This window comes from Nyctereutes procyonoides, unplaced genomic scaffold, assembly GCF_905146905.1.
Source record: "Nyctereutes procyonoides isolate TBG_1078 unplaced genomic scaffold, NYPRO_anot_genome, whole genome shotgun sequence".
NCBI classification, from domain to species: Eukaryota; Metazoa; Chordata; class Mammalia; order Carnivora; family Canidae; genus Nyctereutes; species Nyctereutes procyonoides.
This window is the reverse complement of record NW_026575146.1, coordinates 59,181,690-59,202,180: the sequence shown is the minus strand read 5'-3', so window position 1 is coordinate 59,202,180 and position 20,491 is coordinate 59,181,690. Positions and strand designations below refer to the sequence as shown.

The 20,491-nt window shown below is 41.7% G+C and overlaps 1 protein-coding gene across 8 annotated transcripts in view; it reads left to right on the top strand.

The window, feature by feature from the left end:
• GLIS3 (GLIS family zinc finger 3) overlaps nucleotides 1-20,491 on the top strand; it is a 621,575-nt gene that overhangs the window by 163,120 nt on the left and 437,964 nt on the right. For 6 of the 8 annotated variants that reach the window (XM_055311375.1, XM_055311377.1, XM_055311373.1 and 3 more), the window contains one exon: nucleotides 13,881-14,367. The exons of 1 other annotated variant lie outside the window; for it this stretch is intronic. In XM_055311375.1, the coding sequence (XP_055167350.1) occupies nucleotides 13,980-14,367 (388 nt within the window). In that variant the 5' untranslated portion in view covers nucleotides 13,881-13,979. Of the gene's footprint in view, nucleotides 1-86; nucleotides 406-13,880; nucleotides 14,368-20,491 lie in introns of those variants that run through there. One more of the 8 variants, XM_055311376.1, reaches the window with a different exon arrangement.

Below are 20,491 nucleotides of genomic sequence, written 5' to 3'. Positions count from 1 at the left end.
GAGCCCGCCGAAAGCAATTAGCCAGCATCCCGCACGGGCCCCCAGACGCAGGGCGAGGATGAGCGGGACAGGCGAGGCACAAAGTCGAAACTCAACTTTTTAAAAACATTTGCGCGTGTCTGTGTCCGTGCCCGTGTGGGGGGAGAATGAGCTGATGCCGAGGGTCCGGCCACCCCCTCCTGCCTCCTCCTCCCCCTGCCGCCGCTGCCCTCGCACACGCGCGCGCACACACACGGCACTTGGGCCGGGTTTCCGCGCTCCGTGCCGGGCTTGGATGGGAGTTCTCATTTCCGAAGGAGGCAGAACCCGTGGAGCGCGCTGAAGGGCGGCCGCCGCTGTCACTCGCAGGCTGGCCGAGGAGGGGACCCGCACGCCTGGCTTTGTTGTGGAAATCCGGGTTACCTGGTAAGTGGATACCATAGGAACTTTGCTCGCAGGCGAGAGACGGGAGAAACCGGCGCTTCGGAGTGTGGGGGAGTTAACGCTCAGAGACGCAAACTAGGGGTTAGAAATAGTTTTCCACGCGGAACCCGTGGCGTTCGCGCGGGTGTAAGGATACGCGCACCCCCAGCCCGAGACTTTCTAAAAGATCTGTTTGTTGAGACAGCAACCCTGGATGAGGCATCAAGCCCTGTTGTTGTCAGTTGCCTCAGAGCACCGAGTGTAGGAGACGGAAAGGGAATCAACAAGGTATTAAAGTTTCTTTAATTAGGAAGAGTTTTTGTTTTGGGTTTTTCTTTTGGACAGCAGGGGCCAGAGGGCCACACAATCAAGGCAAGTTACAGGACCCACGGGCTTGGTCCTGCACGCCGCCCCCGAGTCCCCACTGAAGGGAAACTTTGAAGAAGTGGGCACTGATGGGGGGACGGGAGGTCCCGCGCGCGCTCACGGGTCTGTAGTTGCCTTTTCCAGTTCCACGTGTTGGTGGAACTCCGCTGAGGCCGTTTTGCACACTCGGATCTCCCCAAAGACAAGGTCCCCATCGCTCCGAAGGTTCTTGGGGTGGGGGTGGGGTCTGTCTCTGGGAGTTGTTCCGTGACCCGCAGCCGCCAGGTCTCTAACTATAACCTCCCACGCGGCCAAAGGCGCAGACATTCTCAGACGCTCACACTCCCCACCGGGTTCGTCACTTTGCGTTTACATTTTTAGGGGCCCGACAAAATGTCAGCACTGTTTGGAAAATGTCTCAGCCTCGGCCACTCTGTCCCGCTCACAGCTCCAGTCCCTGTAAATGACGCTGTGTGTATTTTGAAGGCTGTCGGGGCCGCTCTCTGGAAAGCGTGACTGAGCAGCCGGCTCTCTCCTAGACACACACCTTGCCCCGAGCGACACTTCCAAGTTACTCACTGGAGCTGACAAGTCACCTCGGGGACGAGGAAGTTACCCAAGTGTCTGGAAAACTCGGCCCTGAGTGATTTGTCATCCTATGGATGATTCAATTAGGTACCTGGAGGGAGAAGCTTTGGGAAAGGTGGTTTCTGGCTTCGCGGGTCGCACCCTCCACTTGTTGGGGGTGTTTGGGAGGCAAGAAGCGAAAGCAGACCCGAGGGTTAGGACGCTGGCTCGATGGCAGCTCCGGGCCGCAGCCGCCCGGAATCCCAGCTCAGCTCGGGCCGGGAAGGGCAGCGCGCTGCTCTCCCCGCTCGGGTTTCCCAGCCGCGGGCCGGCGGCGGCGCCCTTTCGGCCCGACTTACTCGCGGCTGGGTTGCACAACAGGAAACCGGCACGAGTTTGTTTTGTTTTGCTGCGCTAGCTCGCGGACCCGGCGGAGGGTTAGGGTCAGAGGCGGCCGGCGAGTGACGGGGTCGCAGCAGCGCGCCCCAGCCAGGGCCCTGCCGCCTCCGCCCTCAGACCCGCCCCTCGCTCCGCGCGGGGGAGCCTAGTGGCTCGGGCCTCCGACCTCCGCGGGCCACGCCGGGGGGTCGGGATAAGGGCTGCCCTCCTCCTACCCTGCCCCAGTCGCGTCTCCCCGCTCGGCGGGTCCCCAGCACCTCTCGATCTCTCAGGCCCTCCTCCTGCCTGGAGAGCCCCCTCCCCCCCCGCCCCCCCTCGCCCCTCTGCTCTGTATTCCTCCTCTCCTGCTAGGCTTCCTGGGTTTCCGCGAGGCCCTCATCTCTGGAGCATCTAAACCCGGGGCAGGGGCGGGGGGTGGAGGGTACTTCCGGAATGGCAGGGAGCAGCGTCTTTTGGGACTGGACTCTGGCGGTTGTGGCCCCTTTTACGGAGAAAAGGGCTTTTTGCACCCTCTCCCCATCTACTTCCAGAACCTCAGTATCTCCCCCAGAGTTTGGGCTGGGGCGGGGGGCGGGGTGATGGAGTTTGAGGAGAGGGATGTACTGCAGCTCCCCCCAGCGGACCGATTCCCCTTAGGATCTGGGATCTGGAATCTGGGAATATCAAGTAGAGACTAAAAGCTAGAAGGACCTTGGCTATGGATCCCCTATGAGGATGAGGAAACCCAGATCCAGAGACTTGTAGGGTTTTGTCGAAGCCCTCATAGTCAGTTGTCACAGATGCTGGACACACAATGAAGTTCCCCAGTTTCTGGTGCAGAGAGCCTCTCTTGCCATGAAGGTGAACTCAAGACAAATGTGAAGCCTTCTTATGTCCCCACTGAAAGCTTTGATGAGTCATGATTTCTGCATTGGGAGTTAGCCAGACATCCGTTTCCCCCATGTCACATTCTCTGTTAGACTACCCTTTTACACTAAACTGGGAAGCTTTTTTTTTTTTTTTGTATAAAATTGATTTATTTGGTTTTAATCCTCCCATTCCTCCTCTTCGCCTTCCCCTAATTTTGCTTCCTTGGTGAAGTGTTGAATAAGTGCACCATGCAAAGGTTTGTAGAAAAAGGATCTGCCCATATGAAGGTTGGGGGAAAGCTTGCAGCCACGTTGAGACAGGAGTGTGCTATGACATGTTACTGTTGCAGCTGGGAGAGATCACATGTTAAAGGCACTGCAGTTTTCCTGTGTTTTCACCAGTTGTCCATGGCAGCCACATCAGACCTGCCACTGCCTTTGAAAGGAAGAGTAGGGGACATTTCTTTTCCAATTCCTTTGAAAAACACTTCTTATTGGTGAATTCTTTTCCTTTGTTGCTCAGAGGAGTCAGCAATTCTTGAGTATGAGTGGTTCAGTCTAAGTGCTGCTGTAATTCCCTCTCTTCCTGGGTCACCTTGGGCCAGTTGTGAGAGGGCATCTTTTCTCTGATCCCTGCTTCTAACCAAGTTCCTTAATATGAGTGGTTTGCTAGAGCTTGAGTGCATGGAGTCTGTTAATTTGCTTAGAAGTGATCTTCATTCCAAATAGGAAAAGCAACTTTTTGGGGATGGGGTGGGATAAACTCCACGGTTCACCTAGTGGGTGCAGTTCCTACTGGGCCAAAATAGGATAGGGAAGGTGAAAATAGCAAACTAACGTTCTGTTCTGTACCAGCTATGTCTTCAGTCATATGGTAGAAAGTGGTCTTTCCATTGTTTCAAAAGAGAGCTGAGTGTTTTCAGTCTTTTTTTTTTTTCCTCTGAGTGTTCTTTCTTGCTAGTAAATTAAGCCCGAGGACATTCTTTTCACTTTTGTCCCCTCTCATATTGTAGGTATTGATCTTTGGAGTTGTAATGCTAATTTGTAATTCTTCCAAGTAGAGATGAAGTACGTTTTGAAGGAGATAATTCAGGAAGTGGCATCTCCTGCATATTCTCTTCCCTGGAGAAGTCACTTTTTTGTGTGTTTCTGTAATTATTTTCTGTAGAGGATAATATAAAGACGGTGGAAACACAAGGTTTAACTCTAACTTTTTCACTAAGTTTGGTTGCTTCGTGGACTCAATTAGGATTAAAAATAAAATTAAAAAATAGATAAATGGCATCTAGGAAATTTGTGCAACAAAAATGTGCTGCCTTACTCATCCCTGGAGGATGAGACATACGGCAGAATCTTTAAATGACTCTAACATGTAGTTTGATAAAAAAGATGCCCCCAAGTCAGGTTCTCCATTTACTTAAGGTGGAGTTGAAACAAAACCCATGTTTTTTATTGAGCTGAAATAAAATATCCATACAGAAAAGAACATGTATCTTAAGCTTGGTGAATTTTCACTAGCTAAACCGAACTGAAAAACTGGCATCCAGATCAAGAAAAAGAACGTTACCAACATTTCACACACTCATCATTATGTTCCCCCTCAAGAATAACCACTGCCTTGACTTCTAACAGATACATTAATCTTGCCTGTTTTTAAAAATACCTTATGTGAGTGGAATAATTCAATATGTACTCTTGGATCTGGCTTCTTTTGCTGATGTCACAACCTTCCAGTAGGTCAAATAATTTGAATTTCCCTTTAAAGATGGTGGGAATAATTGAGCTTGCAGAACTTAGTTGGTGAGGCATTACTTAATATGATAGAATTAGAACACTGACAAAACAGAAGCCGTGTTTTCTATCCCACTGATGGTCTGATAGGGGACAGCAGACAAGAGTGAAAGACCAGTTCAAAGCCAATGTGGGATGAGCAAGGAGAATGCTGAGAAGCTCAGCATTCCAACTGAGTGCTCCAGATGCACTTGACAATCCCCATTAGGGCCACCAACCCCCATAGCAAAAGAAGAAGTGCCTGGTCTCAGTAACAAAATGACTGTGTTTGTTTTCCAGCCTTTAGCTACGATTTTTCATTGTTCATGAGTATGCCAAGATAAAGGCCAGAATAATGTTTCTGCTTAGAAGACTGGCATAGTGTCTGGCTACTTTTTCCTGTCAGAGAAAGGAATAAAGGAGGGAGCATGCAACTGTGATTAAACTGGCACAGAGTGTAGGGTTTGTTATCATACAGTTATACCTTATTGCACTGTTATTTATTTGGGCAATAAATGATAAATATAGGGTGAAAATATGTAATTATATATTTTACTGATTTCGCATTTTTCAATATTAATGAGCAGTACCAGTATGAATACAATAAATGCAGGTGATATATAACTGTCATATATGAATCCATATGTGTGTAATATGTGTAATATGAAAAATACAGAGGTGTAGGTATTGTCTAAAACCATCTATGAATATATAAGCACTCATGAAAGTTCAAAGGTAAATTAGACAAGGCCTCTAAACTTAATGTAATTAGAATTTAGGCAGGGAGATGAAACAGACAAGTAACTATAAGGTAATGTAGAAAGTTATGGATGTTACAAGAGAGGTATTTTGAGTAAAATAGTTAACATTTACTGGGTCCTTGTGCCAGGCACTATGCTGAGGAAGTAACATGATTGGTCTCATTTCATATTTTGTAATCCTATGAACTATGTATGATAGTATAATTCTAACCATTCTGCAAATAGGTACAGATACTAAGAGAGGATCAGGGAAGGCCTACAGATTTGGGATGGACATGGAGGGTAAGTAGGATCTGGATTTGGGGAAAAAGAGGGCCAAAGAAGGGAGGAGGGGAAAGACCACCCATGTGGACTCGAGTACAACATGTAGGATGAGCAGAAACAAGGATCCAATTATGTTCCACTATGGGAACAAAATCAGGGGATTTATCTGTAAAACTGGAATCACAAGGGCTGTGAGTGGTAGAGAGCAGACTTGAAATGAAGAAAGCTGATGGGACCATTCTCGTCTGATGTGATCTCCTCAAGGCCAAGAATGAGAACAACTGCACATTCCTTCAGGTGCAGGAAGCCCGGCTGAACTGCAGATGGGCAGATAGGGTTACAGCGCCAGATCAGACCCTGTTCCAGGGGCCTTGGTAAAGAGATCAGACTTTCTTCCTTTCTTCTTCTTTTTCTTCCAGATCAGATTTTCTGAATATCATTTCTTCCTGAAGTTCAGAGCCAGATCCAAGAAGTTTCATTTCTAGGCCTGCTGCACACTGTATGCAGAAAACTAACCAGATGCCAAGGCTGTGTATGAATTCTTGTTATTCTTGTGTGTGAAGAAATGGATTAATGTTTTCCCAACCTTTTCAGCATGACCAGTAGTAGATTCCTCTTCTTTCTGTAACTTGACTGAGTCATTCGTGTTGGTTTTTTTCTCTATACCATTTCCTTTCTTTTCTTTTCTTTTCTTCTCTTTTCTTTTCCTTTCTTTCTTTCTTTTTCTTTTTCTTTCTTTCTTTCTTTCTTTCTTTCTTTCTTTCTTTCTTTCTTTCTTCCTTCCTTCCTTCCTTCCTTCCTTCCTTCCTTCCTTCCTTCCTTTCTCTTTCTCTTTATCTTTTTCTTTTTCTTTTTCCCTTCCTTCCTCCCTTCCCTTCAATAAATATGTTGTCATATTGGTTAAGGGCCTAGTCATTGTTGTGAATGTTCATATTTCTGCAGTGATGTCAGTGAACATAATTTAACTTGTGTAATACTTTTGTCTATCAACACTAAAAATAGTTTTATTGGTCACTTTTAGGCAATAACTACATTGAAGAAAAGAAATCACTTTTGCATGTGATGCAGGACACTTTAATATGCTTGAATATTTGGTTTAATCTGTGATAAATTCAATTTTATCTCTAGAACCTCCCATAAATAATTATTTATTACCTGTTTGAAAGGATTGTGACCTTTAGCTTTGTAAATAGTTATTCATATGGACGAACTAGTTATTTGTACGCAAAAAAATGACAAAGAATGCACTTTACATTTGCCATATTTTACTACATATGTACCTCCTTGTATGAGTGTGGAGGTTTTGTTTTGTTTTTGAAAGAAAAATCTCCAGCTAGTTACTTTTCTTTTATATTTCTGAAGCGGCCTTTGTGTCTCAAACCATGGCCCTGTGGTGTTCACTCTTTGCAATTCAGGTAATTAATTCAGTGGTGACATCATAAGGAATGTGTTCATTTTTCCATTTCAAATTCCTCTTCATAGGATCTGATGGTTAACTCATATTAAGAACATATTTTGGAAAACTCAGTTCTCAAAGGCAGTTAGACATTAATTTAAACTTGTTCCCCTTTATTAGTATTGTAAGAATGAAATTCTGTTTCAGGGTAGGTCCCCCTACCTTCTGCAATGAGAAATCACTACAATTGTGGGTCATTTGGATCCTAATTTTGTTAGTTGGTTGATTTTTGGTGTTTATAGAGCACGACTGATGAAGTGATACTGAGTCAAATGCACAAAGATGGCAGTGGTAGGAGGATAGCCTTGTATTGGTGAATCCTTATATTTTATAAAGCTAAAAATGTTGAACTTTTAGATTCTTTGCTCATTGCAACTATAATTTGATATTTCTATTACTTTGGCTGTTCAACTCTGTCTATACCTGCAGCTTTTCTTTTTAGGTGTCTGAGCAGGCAACAGTCTAAATGCTTTTTTAAGTTGCTTTTATACCTTTTTGACTGTAACTCACCATAAAACATATTTTTCATCTTAGGCAAAATATGCTATAAGCATTACAGATATATACAGACACGTATACCCACAAGTAACAGACACAAACAGTACTTAACAATTAATACATTAGATGTACTCTGGTAGCTTCTATTTTGGTCTAGTCAGTTCAGTTTCATTAAAATACACTTTTTCCATTGAATAATTGATTTCAGGGCCTACCATCGTATTGCAACCAGTTTGAGGAACACTGCTTTAGAAAGAGCACTTTGTTAAAAATAGATCTAGGAACTTAGGAGCCACAGCATGGTTACTTTTCTGAACATACCTATGTTTGTATTAGAAATATTTTTGGTTCCAAGTTCATTCTCGTTTTGTGTGATTTCTTAGAGTCCTAATTATTCCCCTTTCCCTTGCCATTTGTGATAGGGTCACAGATTTCTACAACTTTCTGTACTCACTGATGAATTAATGATTGAGACAAAGTAAATGAAACGTTTGTAGGTAATTACTACTAAAAGTAGTGACATTCAGTGAGCTGGGGGAGTATGAGAGTTACATAGATGGACTGAAGTATGGTGAATGGATTCTAATAGAGGTTACTGAATTTTTAATATATTGCTCTTCTCCTTTGCTCTTGTTTTCTTTCCTTTGTCTATGTTTACTATCTGCATTTGGCATGTCTTAGCCATTAATTTAAATTTAAAAGGGCACTGCTGGTTGTTTTATTCCCTACTTAGGGGAGATTATTTTCATTGAGAAAATTTTATAAAATATAAAAATAAAAAAATTAAAATGTGTATATCCCTAGATAGCTAAGGGTTTAAATCCACAGATAAGATGGTCAGGGATTCTACTAGATGGAATCCATAATGTTCATTATGTTATCTTTTCTGAGTGGGCTTTGAAAGAATGGTCTTGAATCTCTGGAGGGAATAGTAATTTGTCTTTATGTTTGTAATTGATATAACTCAGCACTAAACCTCTTTGATTTGTAAGATTTTATCTTACTGGTGATTATATTGCTTGAATAATGTTCATACATCTTAGTGTTCAGAATAAGTATGTTAATATTCGTAGCATTACGGACATCAGACCTTGGCAGTGCCTACCTGACTCTATATTCTATACGTGGTAGCTACCAGGTGTAACCTCCATAAGTTTGTTGCTCTACATCTCACTCATGTGGAAATATCCCACCCAGCCCTGTTTCTGTGTAACTTCTGTTGTAAAGTCTGTGAATCTGTCAGTCTCACTGAATAAAGTTGTGAAACCACGGAAATGATCAACTCCACTTTGTTGTGGGTTATTTTATCATAATATTGTACCCTCCCTTTCAATTTAGAGAAATGATATTGTACACATCTAATGCATTTCCTCTATAATATCCTCCAGTTTCACAGGCACATGTTTGCACTTCCCTCTTGTCAGAATTGCAGACAAGAATAATTTTGATTTATTGATTTCATCTAATATAGACATGTTTATATTGTTGCCAATAAAATGCCTTACAAGATTGGTTTTTGTTTATACAATCTTTTCTGAGGAGTCAGTCACCTGTGTTAGGACAAGGTACATTCTGCTTATTAAAATGAACTCCTGGGATCTAAGAACATTCAGCTCTATCTGTCCTTGATTGAATTGCAAAATGTGCTTCACACTGCAGCCGCGCATGACAAATATATTATTTGTCAATAGGCTTTTCATTTCTATATTCTTCTGGCTACAAAAGCTGTAACCAGAGAAGCGCAGGGGAATAGCTTGGGCCTATTAATGATCAAGGCAGCGATGTTGAAAAAGCAGTTAATGAAATTACACAATCATTAACCCGAAGGGGAAAAAAATAAAAAAAATCGATAAAAACCCTATTTTAGATGGCTTAGATATATATAAAAGAAGCAGTCCAGGAGCATTTTGTTTGCTGACCAGTATTTTGTGTCTCATTATCAGGTTTTTTATGCAGAGTAAGAAACACTTGTGGCATAAGGAATGGAAAATGTAACAAAGGCTAAATGTAGCCTAAGGAAATGAAATGATGTATGAAAATTAATAATTAACTGGCTCATCAGATGAATTATGACTCTAGATAAGTTTATTAATGATATTTACTAGGAAAGGGCTTTTGGCTCTAAAAGAGGCATTATGGACTCGTGTTTTTGGAATTTCCTTGAATGGATGAGTTAACGTTGCTTTTCACTTGTTGGATCTTTTAATCTATGAGACACAGTGCCTGGAGCCTTGGGTAGAAGGTAGTGTCATGATTTTGTGTTTTGATCAAAGTCATAGCTTTTCCAGAAAACCAGTGAAATTATTAAATGGTTTTGTGCCTTAGTTTCCTTAGAAGTTAAGTAATTTCCTTTCTGACCTGACTTAGAGGAGTGTGTTTTAAGAGTTTGAAAGTGGTCATTGGAAAAATTTATTAACTCATGTTGACTCATTTGACAGAATGAACATTTTCATTGTTTGAATGGACAGAGCGTTAAAACTCTAAATGTATCAATATGTCAGATCCAAAGTACCCTAAATTTGTATTTCCAGATGTCTCTTTCTTTCTTTCTTCCTTTCTTTCTTTCTTTCTTTCTTTCTTTCTTTCTTTCTTTCTTTCTTTCTTTCTTTCTTCTTCTTCTTCTTCTTCTTCTTCTTCTTCTTCTTCTTCTTCTTCTTCCTTCTTCTTCTTCTTCCTTCTTCTTCTTCTTCTTCTTCTTCTTCTTCTTCTTTCTTCTTTTCTTCTTCTTCTTCTTTCTTCTTTTCTTCTTCTTCTTCTTCTTCTTCTTCTTCTTCTTCTTCTTCTTCTTCTTCTTTTCTGTTGATAGCTTGGGGTAGGCAGTGAGTGGAGGGTGGAGGAGAAAGTAATTCTGGAGAACTTGAATACTTTTTATAAAAGAGAGAGTGTGCGAGTGGAGAGGGGGAGGGGGCAGAGGGAGAAGGAGGATCTAAAGCATACCCCACAGAATGAGAAGCACAATGTGGGACTTGATCTCATGACCCTAAGATCATGACCTGAACAGAAATCAAGAGTCGGGTGCTGAACCAACCTACCCAGGTGCCCCTTGAATAGATTTTTAAATAGAAGGATGCTCTGCCAATGGAAATCTACCAGTTAGGTTTTGATATTAATTAGTTGTGATTTTACTTTTTGGCAAAGTGTAGGCAAATTTATTTATTTATTTTTTAAAAGATTTTATTTATTTATTCATAGAGATGCAAAGAGAATGAGAGAGAGAGGCAGAGACACAGGCCGAGGGAGAAGCAGGCTCCATGCAGAGAGCCTGACATGGGCCTCGATCCAGGGTCTCCAGATCACGCCCTGGGCTGCAGGCGGCACTAAACCGCTGCACCACCAGGGCTGCCCAAGTGTAGGCAAATTTAGTCCTGTTATCCATTTTTCAAGGTAAGTGTTGTCTTTTAGCACACTGCTAATGTGAGAACCTCCTGTCTGCTCTTGCTTTGATGGAGTGGATGAAGGTTACTATTTTTGCTTTCATGTCTACCCTGTCCTCTTGACTTAAGTGTCATAGGTATAAAATCTACATATTTATCTTTGATCATCTTAAGTGGGTGTCTTTTTTTTTAAAAATTTTTTTTTAATTTATGATAGTCACACAGATAGAGAGAGAGAGGCAGAGACACAGGCAGAGGGAGAAGCAGGCTCCATGCACCGGGAGCCCGACGTGGGACTCGATCCCGGGTCTCCAGGATCGCGCCCTGGGCCAAAGGCAGGCGCCAAACCGCAGCGCCACCCAGGGATCCCCTTAAGTGGGTATCTTTGATAATCTTCCTTATCTTAATTATCTGGAAGTTAGAATTTCAAGAGATGGTACTGATTATCATCAGCTGTTTTATAGATTTTATAGATGGAAACTGTAAGCCAGAGAAGTTATAAATGATTTGCCAGAGGTAGAATTTAGGTGTCCTGACTTCTAGTTGAGTGCTGTTTTTACTCTGATTAAATAAGGATGTATCTTTCTTAAAAGTTAGCAGTTTATTGCTTTTTTGTTAACGCAGGGATTTAGGATTATAAATGATCATATGGCCTTGCTAAAAAGTATATAAAGTACTTTAATACCAGTAGATAAAATTGATTTTTAAATTCTTGTCTCTAATGCTTGAAAAATCCATTGGCATGATTAATGTGCAAACTGGGTTATTAAGCATATTTTCACACAGAGTTTATATTATTTTGTCTTGAGGTTGGTTCTCCTAGCTTGTATGCCATCACCTTACTGGTGTTTCTTTATGGCATTCATCACTTTGCTTTCTGGCTGTTGTTTTTTTAGTAATAAAATTTAAGTGCATTTTTGTTGTTGTTGTTACTTTCAATCTAAAGGTATTTAAAACAGGAGTTCAGTTTAAAAATAAAATAAAAGTCCAGCTTGACAGGCAGGTATGAATATCTGATACTTAATTAGCTTCTCAGCACATTATTTTTCTCACAAACCTTCTTAATGATCTAACCTAATGCTAAGTACCTACTTATGTGTTTTTATCCAGATTTTTGATGAGAATTCCTGCTTGTATTGATCTTGCTGCCAAAAATGACTCCTTTGTTTTTAAAAACTGGAAGTGGGGCATAGTCTGTAAATCTACAGACGCTTGTCAGATGGACTCATGATGGCTCATAATGCCAGTCATGTTGGATGATTCCTCATTTTCAACAAATTGCCAGTACAACATATATACTTACTTCTTTTGGTTGGTTCTGAATAAGTGCTCTCTTTTGCAGGGTTAAGAGTAGTCAGAAAACAATATTTTATGAATGAGTGAAGAATAGATGGCTAACATCCTCTGGCGAAGCACAGAGATATGAAATGATTCTTGGTCACAGTCAACCCACGACTCAACAGACCAGATGATAATTCACTGGAGTTCTTAAATGGACACAGCTGGAAAGGCATTGGGATTTTTCCCAATGTAAAAAACCAAAATCTTACAACCCATTTAGTACTGGGGTTTATTTCTTATTGTTCCATGAAACAACTTAAAGTGATAAAGTTTGGGTAGGCTGGCTTTCCTTGTCCATTCATGGGGACTGTAATGGAAGGAAGGGCAGGAGCAGGGGCTCAGAATGTTTCTCAGGATTGAATGGTGTGGCCATATGAAATATGCTGGACTGATAGAATTCTTAATAAAGTAGAAAATTGGTAAAGGCGAGGGAAACATTCCAAATGTTGTATTGTTAATAATTTTTGAAGTTTCTCAACATTTGGGCACACACTAAACTTTGCAGAGGGCACAGTGAGTGCTTGACTTGAAAATCAAATCTTTTGATTTTCTAAAAGGATAAATGAAAAAAAAAACTTTTTCACAGAGAGTTTTCCCTCCAATATTCTGTCCCTGATGGCTGATGGAGCCATTTATTTGAGACTTGGTTGGAAATATTTGTCTAAGACATTGAGTGGATCCTAGAGAAAACGTAGGAATCATCCAGTAGAGAATATCTGACTACTACCACTGTGTACTCAGCCATATCTCCTATATTTGTTCAGCTTTGGCTTCTTTGCATGACAATCATATCTGTGTAAAAGAATACAGATTGTGACTATGTTTGTCATTCATTTGGAATAGTGGCACTTAGTCACCTCCTTGACTCTATATACATTTTATGAGCTTTTAGTTAAGGAAGAGAAGGGCCTTTCCTAAATATTTGTAGCCAGAGAGTACTGACGTTATGATATACAGATGGATAATGGTGTCCTGTGGTCATACCAGTGCTATTGGTTCTTTCTTTGTCACTTGAGGAAGGTGGCGGTGGGGTGGCAGATGGAACCATGTTTGTGGAACTATGGTTGATTTACTATGTGTGGTGTGTATGGTGAACATAATTGCCTCCTTCTTTCATTATGCTTTCCATGAAGTGTTTGCAGAGACTTTTCCTTTTCTAGGATCTTAATAGAAGGTGAGAGTATTGTGGTGTTGATTCTTTTTCCATCCCCATAACTCAGAATCATTATGGAACCAAGACTCTGATGCTGCTGTATTTGGATATGTGGTTATGTGATGTCTTTGTGAGAATCCCAAGCCCCTATTTTTATCTTACGTGAGTCTAGGGACTGTGAAAATTTTGCTCTTACAGTAAAAATCAGAGAGTGCTTTAATATCCCCATAATTTCATTTAGAGGCCATATCTGCCTTTTGCTTGTTTACTGGAAACTTTGGAGCATTGGTCTCACAGCTTGCAAAGGTGATGCTTTGGATTTCCCAAGACTCACTGTAGCAAAAGTGAACTAGTATGGACAGATATTCTAGGGAGCCAAATAGGTTTCATTTTGCAAGCTGGCACCAGTTGATTGGTTGTAGTTGCCAAGAGCACTGTATTGAGAAGGGCTCAGTGGCAAATAAAACAATACAGTGATCCATAATCCATGTCTACCATGAATGCAGGAGGGGAGAGTGCCTGCCAATGAACCATGTATTTGATGACCCTGCTTTACATAAAAGCCGTTTTGCTAAGAGTGCTTCTTTTCTTCCTGATATGAATGCTACACAGGTTGAAAACTCACTGTGACTTAGTTTCATTTTTACTTTTAAAAATGCCTGTATTTATTTTTTTAAACAGGCTAATAACCCACACCATGGATAACTTATTGGACTTTGCCTGAAAGGAGTCATTAGTGCCATTGGATATTTGACCATCCTGGCCACAGGTTTTTTCAGAATGAATGGAAGGTCATGCAGCATGAGTCTCCACCGGACATCAGGAACCCCACAGGGGCCTGGGATGGTCAGTGGCCAACACATTCCTCCCATCCGAGCCCACTCTGGGACTCCTGGCCCCGCGTCCTGTGGCAGCACAGCAAGCCCTGCCATCGGAAGCCTTGGTAACAGCCTCCATCTCAAGATGCCCTCGGGAGGAGGGATGGCTCCTCAGAGCAACATGGCCGAGAGCCCCCTCCATCTGCCCGCCTTGAGCCCCAGGAGACAAGTGCTCACCAATGGGAAGCCACGATACCAGGTCACCCAGGCTGGAGGCATGTCAGGGCCACACACTTTAAAGCCAAAGCAGCAGGAGTTTGGAAATCCTTTTCCTCCAAATCTTGGGAAAGGTAGGATTGTCTTTCTGGGATCTTTTAAAAGTGGAAACGATTTTTCTTCTCCTCTCCAAATCCTTCTCTGCCAGCAAATCTTATGGAAAAACACATGATTGAATATAAGGGTCAAAGCTAATAGTCTCTTAATGATATGCAGCTTTCTTGGTACTGGGATGGATGTGTACTTGTGTGAGGGTAAGGAGACCACAGGGGTAAATGTGGTACCTCATGGGGCTGTGGAGCAGAGCGAAAGGTGAGACAGAAAGATCAGACATAGGGAGTGAGGGTGGGTGGTGGTGGTGGAGGGCAGGAGCCAGTTTAGCAAGCCCCTAACCTCGGGATGCACAAAGGGACTGGATTCCCTGGGCCACAGAGCAGAGGGGCGGCCAGAGCCATCATGATGTGGGTTGGGTGCTAGAAGGAAAGTTTGGAAGGAAAAGGATAAGAAGGGGGAAGGTTTAACAGCCAATAGAGTGAGGAATTCATACATAGAAATGATAAAAAATTATTCCAAGAGCAAGACTCATATAAGTTTTGTAGTTTAGCTGGTGACAAGAGGGAAGGAAGCCAGAAGAGAATAATGAAACGATGTATTTTGGGGCTTGTGAAGAACTAGAAAACTTGGTTAATTTGAAGTGCAGAGAGAACGTGCTTTTAGTTCAGTAATGTTTGAATAACATGTATTTTAAATTACGGAATTGTTAAATTACGGAATTGTTGGAGAATAACAAATTATTCGAATGACATACTCTCTCTATAGGAACTGATGTTGACGTAATGAGTGATGTTGCACATGAAATGTGTATTTGGGCTAGAAAAAAAGAAAGAATATATATCTCTTGTGAAATATAGCTTGGTTACATAAAATAGCACAATTACATATACCGGTAGGTATTTTTAGCATTTGGTTTTAGTTGTTTGTATTAGGTCGGTACACTACCAAATAAAGTTGCCAGCAGCTGGAATAGTCATTCACCCAGTTAACTCATAACTCACCCAGTTCAGGTGAATACTCATTTGTAGTAGATGAGTAACCAAAAAGTTGTTTTAGTGTCTTTGTATTCCTCTGTATGGTATAAATGGACAGGTTAAGAAAAAACCCTAAATATGTACGTAGCTTTTTTCTTATTTTGGTTTAGGTTTGACTTTAGATTGTTTTATTTCTCACACCTATTGATATTTAGAACAAGCATAGGAAAAACTTTCCCTGGGGGTGCATCCAAAATCATTCGATCCTTGTCAGGTTGCTGCGTCATAGCATGGTGAGCTACGTTCCTTGATGTCAGGCTCATGTGTTTGCATTTTTAGGTGTGGAGGCCCAGTTTTTGAATCTTGGCTGACAATATTAATGCTGATAGTACTAACAGCTTCTATTTATTATGTCATAAATAAGCCTGTATCAGGCACTGTATTGGGTGCTTCCAACACAGAATCTCAGTTATTCCTCAAAACAGCCCTGGGTTGTATGCTACTGCTGCTTAAGGGGCAAGGGAACTAACGTCTAGAAAGAACAAATAACTTCAGCATTGCCATTGGTAAGGAGTTTGGGGATGTTACTTTGATGGTGACCAGAAGTGGGTATAATTATATACATAGTTTAAAAAAATTATGCTTCCAGTAAGTCAGGGATAGTGAACTCTGAGGGTTAATATATCTTGGAACTCTTGTAAAAATCAGTGCTGTCCCCTGATTCTCCTCTTCTCAACTTTCTGCCTCCTTGCTCAGCTTCTGAGCTCACAGTGCCTGTTCTGGATCTGCATGGTCGGGCCACGCATGAGCATGGATTAGGGGTTGAGGGTAACTGTATTTTTATCTCTTCTGGCCTTGTAGCTTGGATACCACTCTGGATGGTGCCAACAGTGGCTGAATGTGTCTCTTTCAGGTCTTGGTTGACAGTTCCTAAATTAAGCCAACAACAGGTTGAGAATGGTGATCTAGGACCCTCTGAACTTCATCCAATCATTTACTGATCAGATAATTATTGAGCATGTATTATAGGTAAGCCACTGTTCTGGGGATACAGTAGCTAATAAAACATAGTCCTGGCCCTCAAGGAGTTAGGAAAATTCAACAAATAAGTGGGCAGTTAAGATATAGCACAGTTAGGGCTCTGGTAGGGATACACTGATGGCACTAGGGCAACATTTGGAGGGTTCCAGCCCCTGCTTGATAAGTGGATCTGGGAGGAGAGTAGGCTATCTAGGCAGACACCTGAGAGATGAGGAGCTAGCCTTACAAGCATGCAAATTGTATGTCTTGTGGAAGAATATGTGCATGTGAGTGTGTGTGTGTGTGTGTGAGGGGGTTGTATGGAGTTTATTCTGGATAGAGGGAGAATCACCCTCAAAACCAGCCTGGGTGGCTCAGCCAGTTATATATCTACCTTTGGCTCAGATCATGATCTCAAGGTCCTGGAATCGAGTCCTACATCGGGCTCCCTGCTTGGCAGAGAGCCTGCTTCTCCCTCTCCCTCTGCTGCTCCCCCTTCTTGTGCTCTCTTTATTTCTCTCTGTCTCTGCCAAATAAATAAATAAAATCTTAAAAAAAAAACCTGGAGGGGAGACATCATGTGTGTTTCATGAACTTCTGCCTGATTCCACATTGAGGGTATAGGGACTGTGGTAAGAGACCAGACTGGAGAGGACTAAGCAGAGGCCAGATAAAGGTTACAGATGAGATGCTGAGGAGTTGGGATCTATCTTGAGCACACTGGTGAGCTGTGGAGGTGTTTTAAACTTGGGGATCATGTGATAGGATTATGTGATAAACTTGAGGTTGACATCTCTCCCTGGATTTGTCATTGTTTTCTCATGCATTACTGGCCGTGTCAGGACCCAGAGGGACAGGTACCAAAGAACCTGTGACTCTGTGGCTGTATTAGTTAGGGCTCCAGAGAAACAAAACCAGTAGGAAATATGTCTATGCTGGAATCTATACCTGTACCTGTACCTATATCTGAATAGATTATGGAGGCTGAGAGTTTCCAAGATATGGAAGATGAGTCAGCAAGCTAAAGGCCCAGGAGAGCTTCCGGTTTAGTTCTAGTCTGAGTCTGAAGGCCTGGAACTAGGAGGGGTAATGGTATTCCCCCCCCCCCCCCTTTCTGAAGGATGGCAGGTTTGAGACCCAGGTAGAACCAAGGGTTCAGTTTGAGACCAAAGGCAGAAAAAAAGCCGATATCCCAGTTTGAAGGCAGTCAGTCAGGGAAGAATGCTTTCTTACTTAGTGGAAGGTCAGCTTTTTATTCTATTCAGGCCTTCAATTCATTGGGTGAGGCCTATCTACATTAGGAAGAGCAGTCTGTTTTCCTCAGTCTACTGATTTAATGTAAATCTCCTCTGAAAACACTCACAGAAACACCCAGAATGATATTTGGCCAAATGTCTGGACACCTCACGAGCTACTCAAGTTGGCATATAAAACCAACTATCACAGTGGGGTACCATTGCTTTGGGGCAAGCACAGTTTACAGGGTGGCCAAGAAAATACATTTTCTAAGCCTTGAGAGTGATTATACCATCTCTCAGGAATCCAGTGGAAGTGGGTATAGAGATATGTCATTTAAGGATTGCCACACAGAAAATTTCTGACTTGAAAAATGGGAGAAATCTCCAGTGGGAACTTCATGAGAAATATAAATTTGATTGTAGTGTTTAAGTTACTTAATTAAGGATTGAGTTCTATTCAACTGAAAACTCAAAAAACAGTGGATTCCACATCATTGGAGCATGATTCTCAAATAGTATACCAAGGGCATTGGAGAACCACAGCAAACTCTGGGGGAACCATGAGATATTCTTAATTTTGAAGGAAACAGAAGGATACATGGTATCCTTTGGACACCAGGCAAAGCACTAGCTTGAGGAGGTTCACAGTTTCAACATTAGACTGCACTCCATCCTTTTAGTGATGTCATATCTTTGCAAAGCTCCACTTTGCAGTGGTTGTGATGGAAAAGCTAGTACTCTGTATGCCAAAAGGTGGAAGCAGCCCAAGTGTAGGCAGATGAATGGGTAAATAATATGTGTCTTTATAGCTACTGTTGAATATTATTCAGCCTTAAGAAGGAAGGAAATTCTGACTCATGCTACAACATGGATGACCTTGAAGACATTGTGCTCAGTGAACTATGCCAGGCACAGAAGGACAGCTATTGTGTGATTCCTCTTATGCAGCATTCCTAGAAGAGTGAAGCTGTAGAGGTGAAAAGTCAAATGGTGGGTGCTGTAGACTGAGGGAGGGGAGAATGGGAAGCTAAAGTTGGATGGGAATGGAGTTTCAGTTTGGGAAGACGGGATAGTTCTGGGGATGCATGGTGGTGACGGTTGCCGAGCAGTGTGGAGGTACTTCATATACACAGTAAAAATGGTTAAGATAGAGGACGCCTGGCTGGCTGGCAAATTTGGAGTGTGTGACTCTTGATCTCGGGGTCCTGAGTTCGAGCCCCATGTAGAGGGTAGAGATTACTTCAATAAATAAATAAACTTTAAAATAAAAAAATTGGTTAATGTGGTAAATATTATGTTACGTGTATTTTATCACAATGATAAAGACAAGCAAGTACTGAATGAAAATCATTGTGGAATGGGAGCTGAAGGGGTAGCATCCAATCTAATTCCAAGAGCTGAAGTAGTAGAGAGCACAGGTTGGAATGCAACTCCCATCAGTAATAGTGGTTATTCAAGAATGAAATAAGAATACCTTTATTCTTAATTTATGTATACTATTTTTTTCAAACAGCTAATAGATTGTTAGTACATAAATACTATTAAGTTGTTGGCACCTAACTACTTAATAAAGGGTAGTGTTAGTTGTTCCTTTTGGCCTAGGGGCACCATGAAAAAATTAATGAGATGCTAAGAATGCCATGAACTGAGAACATTCAGAAACCTGTGTCCCAGGAGTTAATTTTTCTTATACAAAGGGCAGCCCAGGGATGGTGATGCTGCTGATGGTTAGAACCTCAGAAGTGTCAGGTCCACAATCATGGACTTCCCTTCATCTTTTCCCCACTCCTGCTCCTGCTCTGGAGTCTGTCTTCTGAGAAGAGTGAAGGAGGAAGGCAGGACAAAAGGCAGAAGGACGAAAGGGACAACTCCCTCCAAATTGACCCCCTTTAATCGGCTTTCCCAGGAGCCCCACTTAAGTCTCCCTGCTTAGTCAATCATACACACCTTACTTCGTAAATAAACTCATTATTTGTTCCTGAGTTTACCTTTCTAAAAAAGTTAGATTTTTATCTTATTTTGTGTTATATTCTATTATATTTTATTTTACTTTTTAGCATTTGCTACCTTTTTCTCTCTCAAGGAAGCTGTACCACTTACAAGTAAGTTGCAGACATTCTGACATTTCACCCCCAAATTTCTAAGCAGATGTTTTTCATGTTGTACAACCAGGATAGCAGGAATCTTAACTGAGGAATGCTACAACAGTAGGGCTCAGTCATATCTTAAAATTTAATACATATTTAAATTCATATTCAGATTAATTTTTATATTATTTTATATTTTATATTACTTTATCATATTATTTTTCCCCCTACTTATAACCCATATGTCCTCTGTAACTGTTCTTTTCTTTCGATTCAGGATCCAGTCAAGAATCCTTTATTACGGGGCACCTGGGTGGCTCCGTTGATTTAGTGTCCGACTCTTGATCTCAGCTCAGGTTTTGATCTAATGGTTGTGAGTTTGAGCACCATGCTGGGCTCCACACTGGGCATGGGGCCTACTTAAAAGAAAAAAAAAAAAAGAATCCTGCATTACATTTGGTTGTCATGTCTCTTTAGTCTCCTTTTTTTCCTAGGACTGCCCTCTACCCCATCTTTTCTTGGTGTTTCATGACAAAATATGTTGATATTTTAGAGTTCAGGTTGATTATCTTGTCTCACAACTTGGTTCATCTAATCATTTCTTTATGATTAGGTTTGGGTGAAATGTTTTTAGCAGGAGTACCACATAGGTTACTTAACGACTTATATACTGGGAGCAGTGGATGCTCTTTTGTCCCAGTATTTGTGATGCTTCTTTTGATCATCTGGCTAAGGTGGTATCAGGATCTGCATTGGTGGACACTTTCCCTTTCAAAATTAATACATAACCTTATGCAGATATCTTGCTCTCCATCAATGATGCTT